We start from the raw sequence: 13151 nt of genomic DNA on the forward strand, positions 1-13151 counted from the left end.
ATGTTTTTGTAGGACTAAGACTGAGTATTTCAAAAACAAGAGAGGGCTTCCCTGGTGGTGCAGTGGTTGAGAGTCTGCCTGCCAATTCAGGGGACACAGGTTCGTGCCCCGGTCCAGGAAGATCCCACATGCCGTGGAGCGACTGGGCCCGTGAGCCATGGCCGCTGAGCCTGCACGTCCAGAGCCTGTGCTCTGCAATGGGAGAGGCCACAAGAGTGAGAGGCCCGGGTACTGCAACAACAACAACAACAACAAAAACCAAGAGGAAAATATCTAATCACTGCATCCTGTGTTTAGCTGCACAGATGTATAACATATTTGTTTTAAACTATATATATAGTTTGTTTATAAAACTATGAATATATATATGTAATATAGCCTTAAATCTTTATTACTGCTAGTCAATGTTCTATTATATGTATAGATTATTATATATATAATATGTTCTATTATATGTATAGATTATTAGTTCTTAGGTGTAGTTCCTCAGTGGCCAAACTGATCATTTAAAAGATTAAACATACTAAAAGATTTAGAAGGAGCTAGTAAAAATGATGAAGTTCTGTTGTGCTGAATCAACACTGTCTCCACCTCTGATGGGCATCACAGAGGTCACAAGAGCCTACTATAAACTATTATATCTAGGCAGTAACCTGTATCATCACTACCAATTGGGATCTGATATTAATAGGCCAGAAATGCACTTTTACATTTAAGTAAATTATGAAATTTTAACTTTATAAACATGTGAAGAACAGTATGGCTTTTGCACTTTAGTGTTTTAACATAGCTGATTGCTAAAAAGATTTTCCTTTTACATTCATTTGAAAATTCCATGTTTTCTAATCATATTTTTTGTTATTATATGAGCTAACAGTATTAATAACTACTTTTATACAAATTCAAACTCAGTCTCTTTCTTTGATATTAAAAAATGACAAATGACAATTAGAGCAATTAAAAATCTCCCTTTAAGCAAGAGAAGAAAAAAAATCAAGATTTGCTTCTGAGGTGGTATAAACAAAAAATAGTATGTTGTGGTTTTATTAATTTTAGCCACTGATCTATTGTACAGCTACAGTATCTCAACTGTGTCATTTTCAGACTGATTGATCCCATTCAGTAACATTTTCCATTTCTAGTCCTCTTTTAATTCTTATAATGATTTCATTAATTTGATGAATAAATGGTATTTATAGAGAGGTAAAATAATAGCTAATAAGACAAAAAAATAAAGAGGAATGAAGAAATTTATATGACAATAAGCCTAATTTGATAGACCTTATAGTTAATAAATTAAATTTTATATGGATTAGTTCATTTGTAGCAGTCAATTTTCTAATGTAAATGTCTTAATTTCTTAAAGAACACAGACAAAGGCATTGGTGTAATCAGTTTATCAAATCTCTCCTTATTATGAAATTTAAATAGAAGATAAATAGAAATTGGATTTGTGCAACATGGGAGAAGCAGCCACTGACTTAACTCTATTAAAGAGTGTTATTAAAGTTATAAATGGATCTGTGTCTTACACCTACAGACACACACACACACACACACATGCACTCTCTTAATATTTGCAAATCTTTGTTTTTGAAGGCCTAATTTTTAGACCAGTGTCTGATGAATATAGTAGCACAGTTCTGAAACTATAAAAGAAATTTCAAAAGAGAGTTACCAAAATTATTTGAGCGACAGCAACATAATTGGGTTACATCTATCACCTCTAAACATGACTCATTTGGAGGTATGGTATCTTTTATGGTTTCTTTAACAGAATGAATCTCATTAGTTTATAATTAGATCTTAGGATATAACCTAGTTTGAAGGAATTTCTTGTACAGTTCATAGATGTGTTTTTGTACTCAATGATAAGATGTTTAAATACCTGAACATAAGATTCAACTAAGATAAATAAGAAGAAGCTTCTGGTAGTTACAGAAACAGGTGTTGGGTGAAACTGCCCTAGTAACCCAGATACTACAAACATGTTGCTCTGGGCTAATGCATCCCATCAGAACTTTTGAAGATGAAAATAATTAACAAATGGATGCTCCATATTCAATAAGGGGATACATCTCCATGAGTAGAAACACAGATGTGACATATTATGCATCCCCTCTATAAATCAACACCATAAAAGCAGTTACTAAGCACTTGCTTTTTGCATGGCAATTTAGAGGTTCAAATAAGGGAGATAACGTATATTTGAAAAAATGACTAAGGACAGAGTGAAGCATAAAAATATTGTAAACAGAAACATATGGTAACAGAGTAGAGGAATCACTTGTCTGTTTTAATGATGGCAGTTATAAAAATTCTAAATATAAGTCAAATCAAATATACTCTATTGTAAAGAGAAAAGCACAATCACTTTGCAGCATTATAACACAAGTAAAACACTATCTAATATCTCAATAATTTTCTCAGAGTTATATTGTCTCTTTCTAATTTTTTTTATACTATATGCTAGTCCAGACAGAAACCTATTATTTTCTCTAAAAAATATTCTGGACAATGAGAATTTTTCATGATTATTGAATTATAATTAATCCAATTCTGTGTACCTCTGGGGTAAAAATAACTTAGATTTGCTATATATTATCCATACATTGCAAATATTTAATAAATAGTATCATTCAGTAGTATCCACTAGGCACCTGCACATTTAGATAAACCATGTATATATTTGTTTTTTAAAATATTAATTTTTAACTTATAATATTCATAACTTATAATGTTCATATATTAACAACTGGTGATCATGAGCCTGTGACTATCTGGCAGCAAGAAACACCCCCATTTACTTTATTCCTTCTACTGTTGAACTTTGAGGAGTAGCAGATCTATTAGAAATATCTGAATTATTTAAGTTAAAGAAACTGAAGTATTATTAGAAGAAGTTACAGTCCAATTATGCCATGAAGCTGAAGGAAGAATGTGAAACTGATAAAGATATCACGTGGGGACATATGAAAGTTTAATTCAGGTACAATTTCTGTGGCAAACAGATGATTGCATTTCACTGATAATTTAAACAGAATGGAGAAATAACAGAAAGAAAGATAAATTAAAGAAGGATCAAAAAGATAAATTAAAGGAGTCTGAGTTTGGGAAAGATCATTCTAGCTAAACTGTTGATGGAAGGAGATGAAAGTAAAAACAGAGACTATCAACAATATATTAAATATACTTTGGGTAATAGTTTAAAATAAAAGATATATTTTGATAAATATTACTGAAAAAGACACATAAACAGAATAATAAATATTTAATTGAGAAAAATAGTTGCTGAAAAAACTGGGGGCAAGAAGTACCAAAAAAACGCTAAAACAAAATCACAATCCACTTTCCACAATTATTCATATTCCTTATGAAATCAAGCCTTTATAAATCTCATAATACCTTGTCAAAAGTTTTAATACAACTACACAATAATACTTTTTTATTATACACTTTGATAAAATTAACGGAAGAACATTTGGCTCCCATTGGCAGTTTTATATAAAAAGAATGTCTGCTTTACTAAATGCAAATTTTCTTAATGTTAATGTAATCTGTATGTGAAACTATTTAGTTAAAATATTACTTAATACATTTGCTCTATTCTAATAATCTATGCTAAAATCACAACAAAAACATCTGGTCATATATGAAAACAAAACTATTTTAGAAACATAATTTAAACTCTATGATGTTCAGATCACTCTAGAGTCAAATAAATATTGGGGGAAAAATGTTCAGTTGCATTTACAAAAGAGTTTCTTAATAAGCAGAGAAATTTTTAAAATAAGAAAATTACACCAAGAAATAGTTATATGTATTACTTACATTAAATTAAAATTAATCTTCATCATGCAAAAATAATAATTCTTTTGCAAAGTCACCAAAACTGCTTGGCAGGCAACATAGCTAGGAATGAGGTGTAAGAATATTAGAGGAATGAAACTGCTCTAGAAAAGCATAGGCTCACAAGGCCTGGTACTCACACCAAGAGAAAATTCAACTAAGGCTGAGAAAGACAGAGTCTTTGAGCAACGCTGTCAACACTAAAGCCTTAAGTCAGGGCAAAAAGAAGTCAGAAACTAGGCAGAGGAAACTCATAACAACACATAAGTCTGCTACTGAGTCATGTGATTAGGTTGTTCCTAAAAATAGGCTACATAATACTGACTAGAGTAGGAGAAAATTATAGGGAGTTCTTATCATCCAAATCAGGTTATAAACTATCTAACAATATTATGAAAATGAAACATTAACTGAGAGTTTATCTTCTGTGATTCCATTTCAAGGCAGTGATAATGAATATAATGCAATATGGCATCCTTGGAGTTTACCAAAGATATTTGTTAAGATGTCTATTTCATTTTCTTCCATTGAATTTTTGATGTTTTGAACCACTTTTACAGGTAAAAATCCCTGCCCAGTTCTAGAAGAACGTAGAAATCAAGAAGTCTCCTACCAATTGAAAAAAGTTAGGCCTATGAATTGAAAAGACCCTATTCTGTACCTGAGTTCCAATAACTGGGCTACATTCCCCATTTTCTATACAATCAAGCCCCATTTTTGTTCATTAGCTTCAGTAACCTGAGATGGAGGGCTTTATCCCTTTTTGTTGATGTTGCTAGTCTGCTAGCCTGGGTCTTTTATTATTTGCTAACCAGATTGGCTGTGGTGCCTGCTTTCTCCTTATAAATGTGCCTGGTCTTTGACCCATCCCACTGTCCTAGAACCAAGTTGAAAATACCATGCCTTCTCTACCATTTGCATTCCTCACAGTATTTAGTTCAGACCTGAGCCTGTTCTTTTTTTTTTTTGCGGTACGCGGGCCTCTCACTGCTGTGGACCCTCCCGTTGCGGAGCACAGGCTCCGGACGGGCAGGCTCAGCGGCCATGGCTCACGGGCCCAGCCGCTCCACGGCATGTGGGATCTTCCCAGACCGGGGCATGAACCCGTGTCCCCTGCATTGGCAGGCGGACTCTCAACCACTGCGCCACCAGGGAAGCCCCTGAGCCTGTTCTTGATCAATGCTGATTAGATGGATGAGAAGCATAGTCATGATGCCAAGTTTCAGTATCATTAAGTTATAACTGCAAAAATTATTTTCTTAACGAAAGTGAATATTTGAGGCAACAACATGATTTTTATCCTTAAACTTAAATGAATATCATATTCAATGTCAGTCGTATTTGATAATGCAGTATTCTACCATAGTACGTCATATTTCTGAAAGTATGTTTTATCATTTTCCTCTTTTTTTTTTTGTGGTACGCGGGCCTCTCACTGTTGTGGCCTCTCCCGTTGCGGAGCACAGGCTCTGGACGCACAGGCTCAGCGGCCATGGCTCACGGGCCCAGCTGCTCCACGGCATGTGGGATCTTCCCGGACTGGGGCGCGAACCTGTGTCCCCTGCATTGGCAGGTGGACTCCCAACCACTGCGCCACCAGGGAAGCCTATCATTTTCCTCTTTTTAATTTCAGTCTCCTCATTTTATTATTTTTCTGCATTTTATCATTTTAGTTTTTTTCTCCCCATTTATTACTTATTGGCATTTTTCTCAATGTTTTAATTTTCCAAATTTCCTTATTCTGTAATAGTGATGTGATTTTTTGTGTTATGATTTCCTCTGTGACAGTTCATTTTCAATTATTTTCTCTTTTTATTTAAAACTCATAACGAACTTCATTTAGTCTGGGACTGCATAATGGGTTCAAGAAATAAAGTAAATAAATAAAACTGTGCCAGTTTTGTGGTCGAAACCTGAACAAATACATTTCAAATGGTCTATATTATTAAGGGCATTAAAATAAATAGGAATAATCTTTACAGCATAGGAACTTTACCTGCTGAAGCTGGCTCCTCATCTGATGCTATGATAGAGGAAAAGAGATGAGGTGGGAACAAAGAGAGGGAGTGAGTGAGATGAGAGGGAAGGAGTGAGTTGAGAGGGAGAGAGAGATGGGGCAGAGAGAGAGAAAGAGAAATTGAGATTGAACATAAATATATTTCACATTTCTAAATAATGACTAAAAGTCTCTGACTTGAAATTTTGTATATACATTAGATATTTTTCATTAGATAATTAGATAATGACAGATAAATGGATAGTACTTACATTAAATTAACATTTAAAAACTCTAATACTTTAAAATAAGCAAGCATTAGAAAAGACCTTTTGGTTGTCTGAATTTGAATTTTCTGTCCTTTTGCAAACAAGGTTGAACTTTTTTAGCTTGAGTGGAAATTATTATAATTATTATAAATAATATTGTTTAAAATATAAATTGTATATAACATAAATACCCCAACCATCCACTTTGTGGGAATTTTCTATTAGCAAAGAGGAATTAAAAGGTATTGTTGACAGTCAAAAATTCTGTTCCATGAGTTAGAAATTATAAAAAGGTAGGAATTATTAAACCTTAGAGTGACTCAGAATCACTATGAGTGTTGGTTAAACACAAAGATTCTCTCTCTCTCTCTCTCTCCCCGTCACATACACACACAAACACACTCAACTCATGTGTACCACAAACTTCAAGATTCAGTAGTGGTGATTCTGTGTTGAAGCCACAGGAACCTGCATTTTAAAGGTTGACCCCAAGCACACATGGATAAGCATGGATATTACAAAAGGAGAGGTCACATTACAAGAACATAACTTTATGCTAAAGCAGTGGTTCATAACCCCGCATCTATACAAGAATTGCCAAACTCTGGGCCCACCTCAAACCAACTGAGTCAGAGTCTCTCTCAATGGTACTAACTTGTAGCCAGGATTGAGACACGACTAAATAATCAATATAATGTAACATGAACTATAACTCAAAGTGTGAATCATTTTGATTCCTTCTTTAAAAGGGGACATTTTTGAGAGCAGCACAACTCCAAGGGTAATAATCTGCTGCGTGTATGTGGAGGATGGAGCATGGTGTTGCAAAAGTGAAATAGCGTCACAATTTTGCCTAGAATGCATGTCTTCATCTTTATACTAACAGACATGCTCTGTGAGAAGATATTTCTGCTCTGTGCACAATTGCAGCTTTATCAGAATATTACTGTTGAATTATATTACTCTAGCCAGTACTACTTCATTTGATTCATGAAGTTTTAAAATAAAAATTTACTCAGCTGAATTGCTTATAAAGGAGTTTTGTTTCTAGGTGATTTGTTCCTCAAGGTATCACTGTGTAACTAGGGAGCAGTCTCCACTATTTTCCATTAGGGTTACATCTGCACAGAGTACACATTAGACAAGCTTACTTTGTGTCCCGACAGTATTTTCCTCTCACACTGTTTGGCTTGTCTCCTTGGCACCAAAAAAAAAAAAAAAAAAGAAAAAAATAGAGCAAACACACTTGGCATGCATGGTGTGGAGAACATAAATATTTAAAAGCTGTTTGCTGCTTTATCATGTCCAAAGTACTTCACAACATGTTCAAAGAAGAAAACTGTTGGTAGCTTCCAGGAACTCCCTTTTAGGAAAATACCACAGAGGCTTGTAGAAGTGCTGACTTAGATGGGTCATTGCTGGTAAAAGTCTGGAGATTCAAAAGGAACAAGAATAAAAAAGCTTACACGTATAGCTGGTCACTTTGTGTATGTGAACTGAATTTATAAAGCAACTGATGAGATGAAATGTACTCTTATTTGATAGATGAAGATACAGAGATTCAGAGTGACTGAACAATTTGTCTAAGGTCAGTTTGAATTCAAGCCCACGTGACTTTAAAACCAAACTCTTTCCACTGTGCCTTACTGTCTCACAAAGTGCTAATTCAGTATCCACTAAAAGAGAAAAGGAAATGGGAGAAAGGATCATGGAATAAGGACTGGCTAGATTTCAGATAATGTTTCTTGGACTTAGCCTAAGAGAAAAAACAGAAACAAAAACTGGATGTAAGGGTCACAGGAGAAATCCCTTTAAGAAATGAAGTGGTCCCTTGGAAACATCTTCAAGTCCCTTACAATCCAGGAATAGACATAGGCAGGAGAGGGACTGACTAGGAGGTTAAACAAAACATACCAAGCCTGTGATGCCTAAGAAAGAAATATCACAAGGGCTAAGATTTTATTCCTCCATTATATATGGATAAGCAAGAAATTTTAGGAAAGGACTAGCAAGCACAGAAGTAAAGACAATTCTAAACTTATAGGAGTCATAGCAATTAGTCTTAAAGCCAAAGCTCCTGAGGTGTACTACCCTCCACTTGAGCCTATAATACCTGAAAGCACGTTTGTAACAAATTAACAATATTAGAGGGACTTCCCTGGTGGTCCAGTGGTAAAGAATCTGCCTTCCAATGCAGGGGATGAAGTTTCAATCCCCGGTCAGAGAACTAAGATCCCACATGCCAGGGGGGGCAACTAAGCCCGTGCGCCACTACTGAGCCTACATGCCTCAACTAGAGAGCACGCATGCTGCAAACTACAGAGCCCACGTGCTCTGGAGCCTGTGTACCACAACTAGAGAGAGAAAAACCTGCACGCCACAACTAAGAGCCCTTGCGCCGCAACAGAAAGATCTTGCATGCTGCAATAAAGACCTGATGCAGCCAAAAATAAATAAATAAAATAAATAAATATTTAAAACAAACAAAAAAACAATATTAGAATCAGCAGGTACACAAGTCTGCACAGACCTGTATTTCTTTGAAACATCTCTATAGTGGTGGTTCCTCATAACTTGCAGATGTAACTATATTCATACTACTAAACATATTCATACTATTAACCAATATACATACTATTAAAATACACACACATATTCACAAAGGCACGTTCATGGTTAGGATTGGTATTAATTCACCATTTCAGTTATCGCTGGCAAAGATGGCTTTGTAAGCTAACTGCATTACCAAACAAAGCATCATGAACTATGAACAGGTGGCAGCAAGAGCCCCAGAAGTACAAATAAACTTCAAAGTGGACATTAGTGGTCTATTTTGTGACATTTAAGTGAAATTAAGGATCATAGAAGTAATTTCATGATACCTAAATGATTCCTTACTCTTCCTATTTGCTTCTTGGAATTCATGAATCAGCAAATAAACAAACACACACACACACACACACACACACACACACACACACACAGGTCTGCGTCACGTGCAAGTTCCTCTAATCCTGGAAATTAAAAAGACATGCACCAAAAGAAATAAAAGCAAACTAACAACTCTGTATTGTTCTGCCTGGTGACAATGTAGACGAATGTACTGAAATTACGGTGATGGTAGGAAAAGAGAGAGTGAAAGTATATATCTAATATACAGAATTTAACTCAGTGTGGTCCTCTTATTGCCCATAACAGAATCACCTGGGATTTTGTTAAAATGCCACAGATCTAATGAATTTGAATTCTGGGTGTTAGCCTAGGTTTTTGCATTTTTTAAAAGCTCAGCAGGTAACTGTTATGAACACTAAGTATTGAGAATTATGGCTCTATCCATAAAAAGTTTATTGCAGAGCCATGGGTCCAATTGTTGGAACTGCAGCAGTAAATTAGCAGGCTTGTAGAAAACATTTGCAATGTACTCTGTGGTTGTTTCATTGACTTTCAATGCTCTTTCTCTTTAACATCTTCAGGTTTGGGTATCTACATTGATGCCTTGGGGGAAGATGACTCTTGCTTTGGATTTAGAGAGAGAGTCTGTATCTCAGAACTAAGTAAATCTTTTCCCTTTTCCTGGCCACAGTTATTGGTCTAGGTAGGTATATGATCCAACTGGAGACAATAATGTGTAAGGACAGGTTTGTAGGTGTTTGGGTGAGGAGAGCTCTTGGAAAGACACTTTCTTCTGCGGAAGTATCTGCAAATAACCATCTCTCTCACTTCTTTAGGTAAGGACCAGGAAGTCTGTGGCCCTAGAAGCAAATTGGTAGACATCTTGCAACCATGATGGGAGCGAGCTTTAGAAAGAAGCCAATTCTCAAAGACTGAGTAGATAAACAAAACGAAATTAGATTACTGATGATATTATTGAGCCACTGAATCATATCGTGACCTTACTCTAGACTTCTAGCTCTGAGGAAAAATACTTGCAGTTTATTATTTATCTAGTTTTAGTTGAGCTTTCTCTTATTTGCAACTAATGGCATTCAACTGCAATGGTAACCAGTTTTGTTGTTCCCATTTAAAATATATTAGAACGCCTGAGAAATTAATCATCTCTAAGGCAGGTGAGACCGGAAATACATACAGTCTAGGGCTGTGCTTTGAGGGCAGCTGCACTTTCAGCAAATTTTTATTTTAATTTTTCCACAGAGTTTACCACCACATTTTGATACAATAAACCTATTCCTCTGATTCTGAAGTTGGCCACAATTTTTTCAGGACAGTCTGTCAGTGTACATGTTCATGAACTGGGTTGGTGCTTAACCGAAGGAGAAGAAGGCATCCTACAGATTTTCCTTCCCTTCCCTCTTTTCCTCCCTCCCTCACCTTTCTCCTTTGTTCACAGGATCAACTGTCAAGTACAATAACTACACAAACCCAGTGAGTTTTGTATTACCCTGATATACATGTGCTAGCAAAACACACACATACTTCTTCATTGAACAGGCTCTAGTCTCTTCATGTGGTCTCAACAATTTTGTTATCTCCTGGGTTTTTTTTGTTTCTTTTTGTCTTATCCTTGGGTGTTTTAAGGAAACTTTCACACCTTGGAAATTCTATCCATTTAAAGCAATTCTATACCCAGCCCAGCATCGCTCACCATCAAATAGGAAAAGCTCATTATGAAATACATAAAATACATTTCTTAGCACATGATAATCTATTTTACATAGAGATGTTAGTTCATATTGACTTATGGATCATTTTGTTTGCTATACTATAAATCTAGTTAATTATGTACAAATATGCTTTGCAAATATACAATTATCTATGTAATTTATTATTTCCATGAGCAAAGCAACAAGAAGTATGTATTCTTGTACTCTCACAACGTTTTAGAATGTTTTTATTCAACTGCAGTGATGCAAAAATAACGATGATATGTATGCATGATTATTCATGCCTGCCTAGAGGTTAAATGCTATAAATGTGTGTGTGTGTGTGTGTGTGTGTGTGTGTGTGTGTGTGTACGTGTGTGTGTGTTAGTACTAAAACAAAGGAGAGAAAATTAACATTTAAAATTTGTGAATTCAGTCATTTAAGTAAGTTGTGGAGCTGTCTCTGGAAGTATACAGAGAAGTATTTAGAAAGAGGTTTTATTAGTTTACATGATCTTTGTTTTATTGTTTGTTGATTTGTTTGTTCTTGGCCAATGGCCCAATGAGGACAAGCCTCAGGACTTAAAAGTTGCTATTACCAACTCCTTTTTTGTGAAAGTATGAAGAGAAGTGTTCGTCTCTCCTGGCCAAAGACTTCAGACAGCATACTATGTGGTCCGTTCTCCACTCTCAGAACTGCAGAATAATTGGGTCACCGTGAGGAGCAGCAATCAATGGATTTGCAGAGAAAATGTTCAGAGAATTACAAAGCCTTCTCTGTTCTATCATTCTTCCACATGCAGTTTGATTCTTGTGCTAGATTTGGAGGACAGCATTTATTTGAATACAGTTAATACTGTGTAGTACATAAAATATAATTATGTATACATGTAGTTAGCCTGTAAGTATGTATTTGTATGTTTACTAGTCTCTTCCGTTAGACTAGGAGTTTCATGAGGGCAGGAGTGTGCCTCTTTTGCTCACCCTTATAACTACAGTTTTTATAATAATACCTATAACACTGCAGGGCTCAATAAATATTGGTCAAAAGAAAGAAAGAAAATATGTATAAATATCTAATACAGTCCTCTGTGTTACTCAACAAAATTTAGTTGCTTCATTATGCTACATTACTAGACTTGCCAAAGAGAAAGCCTTAAATGTCATCTATATTTTAGTTATATAAATTTATATATAATCATATATAATAACTTATATAACTATATAATCATATTTTCTTTCTTGGGGCAGGAGAGAAAAGGAATAATATTTGAAAAGACAATGATTGCTCTAATGACCATTAGAGCATGAAAAAATAAATCTCATGAAAAAATAAATCTGTGATTTTAAAGTAACTCAAAAAGCATCAAACTATAGTTTATTAATTAAATACATTCATTAAAATAGGACCACAAAAATGCACTTTCTAAAGTTTAGTAGTAATATAGCTCACATGAGTTTTACAAGCTACTTATACAGTTAATCATGTTAACAGCAATTAATGCATTTGTGATTTTCTCATTTTGAAAGAGGTACAAATGGGGAAAATAATAAAGAATAAATGAAAGCTTTGGTTTCATTTTTTTCTACTAAGTAAAAAACATATGTAATTTACAAAGTATTCCCAGAGTATTGGGTAGCTGGGAAGTAATATGCCTTAAGTAATAGGCCTATATTCATGCCCCACCTAGTATTAAAGAGACTTTGGGGACGTAATTAGGACACATTTTGCTACTTAAAGGAAGCACTAAAGATCTTTAGGCTAGGTGATTTAACATTACAAAAGCCTATAATTCAACATTTCATGTATTTATACAACTGTCCTGAAAAATCCTTTGTTTATTCAATGTGCCCTCCCTCCCTATCCAAATTCACCTCATCATTGTAGACTGAATGCAAGTCTCACCACCCTCATTTCTTTAGTATTTATTTTAGTTTCCTGATTTAGTTGCCTCCAAACATCCCCCACTAGCTTTTTAACTATAACCTAAAGCCAGTTCTAAACAAAATGGCAATAATATTTTCCAACCTTGTTCCCAAGCTGGACATTATCCTGCTCCTTCTTTCAAAGGCAGTGGTTATGTTTCAGTTTTGTATAGTGCACATAATTAGTACTGAGTAAATATTTTTTGGAAAGCTATCCAGTTTTAGACATGAGAAAATGAAGTCCAGTAAGTGAATTTAATGGCTGTTTTACATTACTGGGAGCCATCTAAAAAGAGAATTGGGAATTAAACCTAAGGTAGCCAAAGAAAATTCATGGCCAAATAGAAGAAATTTGTGAAGGATAAAGCAGGTCAGAAGTTAATATAAATGGCTGCTCACATTTATCAATTTCCAATAAAATTAATTCATAATTTTTTTGAAAACTTAATACAGGAGAGGAGGGAATAGTTCTGGAAGAAGAATGCTGTTTAATGTGACAGAAAAGCCATG

General features: G+C 34.9%; 1 protein-coding gene across 2 annotated transcripts in view; it reads right to left on the reverse strand.

Moving 5' to 3' along the window:
• Positions 1-13151, reverse strand: part of EDIL3 (EGF like repeats and discoidin domains 3) — a 426053-nt gene that overhangs the window by 270415 nt on the left and 142487 nt on the right. Inside the window, exon 3 of one of the 2 annotated variants that reach the window (XM_067731176.1) lies at positions 5846-5872. The exons of the other annotated variant lie outside the window; for it this stretch is intronic. Coding sequence (XP_067587277.1) covers positions 5846-5872 — 27 coding nt within the window. The remainder of the gene's footprint in view (positions 1-5845; positions 5873-13151) is intronic. 2 annotated transcript variants of the gene reach the window in all.

This window comes from Pseudorca crassidens, chromosome 3 (assembly GCF_039906515.1).
Source record: "Pseudorca crassidens isolate mPseCra1 chromosome 3, mPseCra1.hap1, whole genome shotgun sequence".
Lineage (NCBI taxonomy): Eukaryota > Metazoa > Chordata > Mammalia > Artiodactyla > Delphinidae > Pseudorca > Pseudorca crassidens.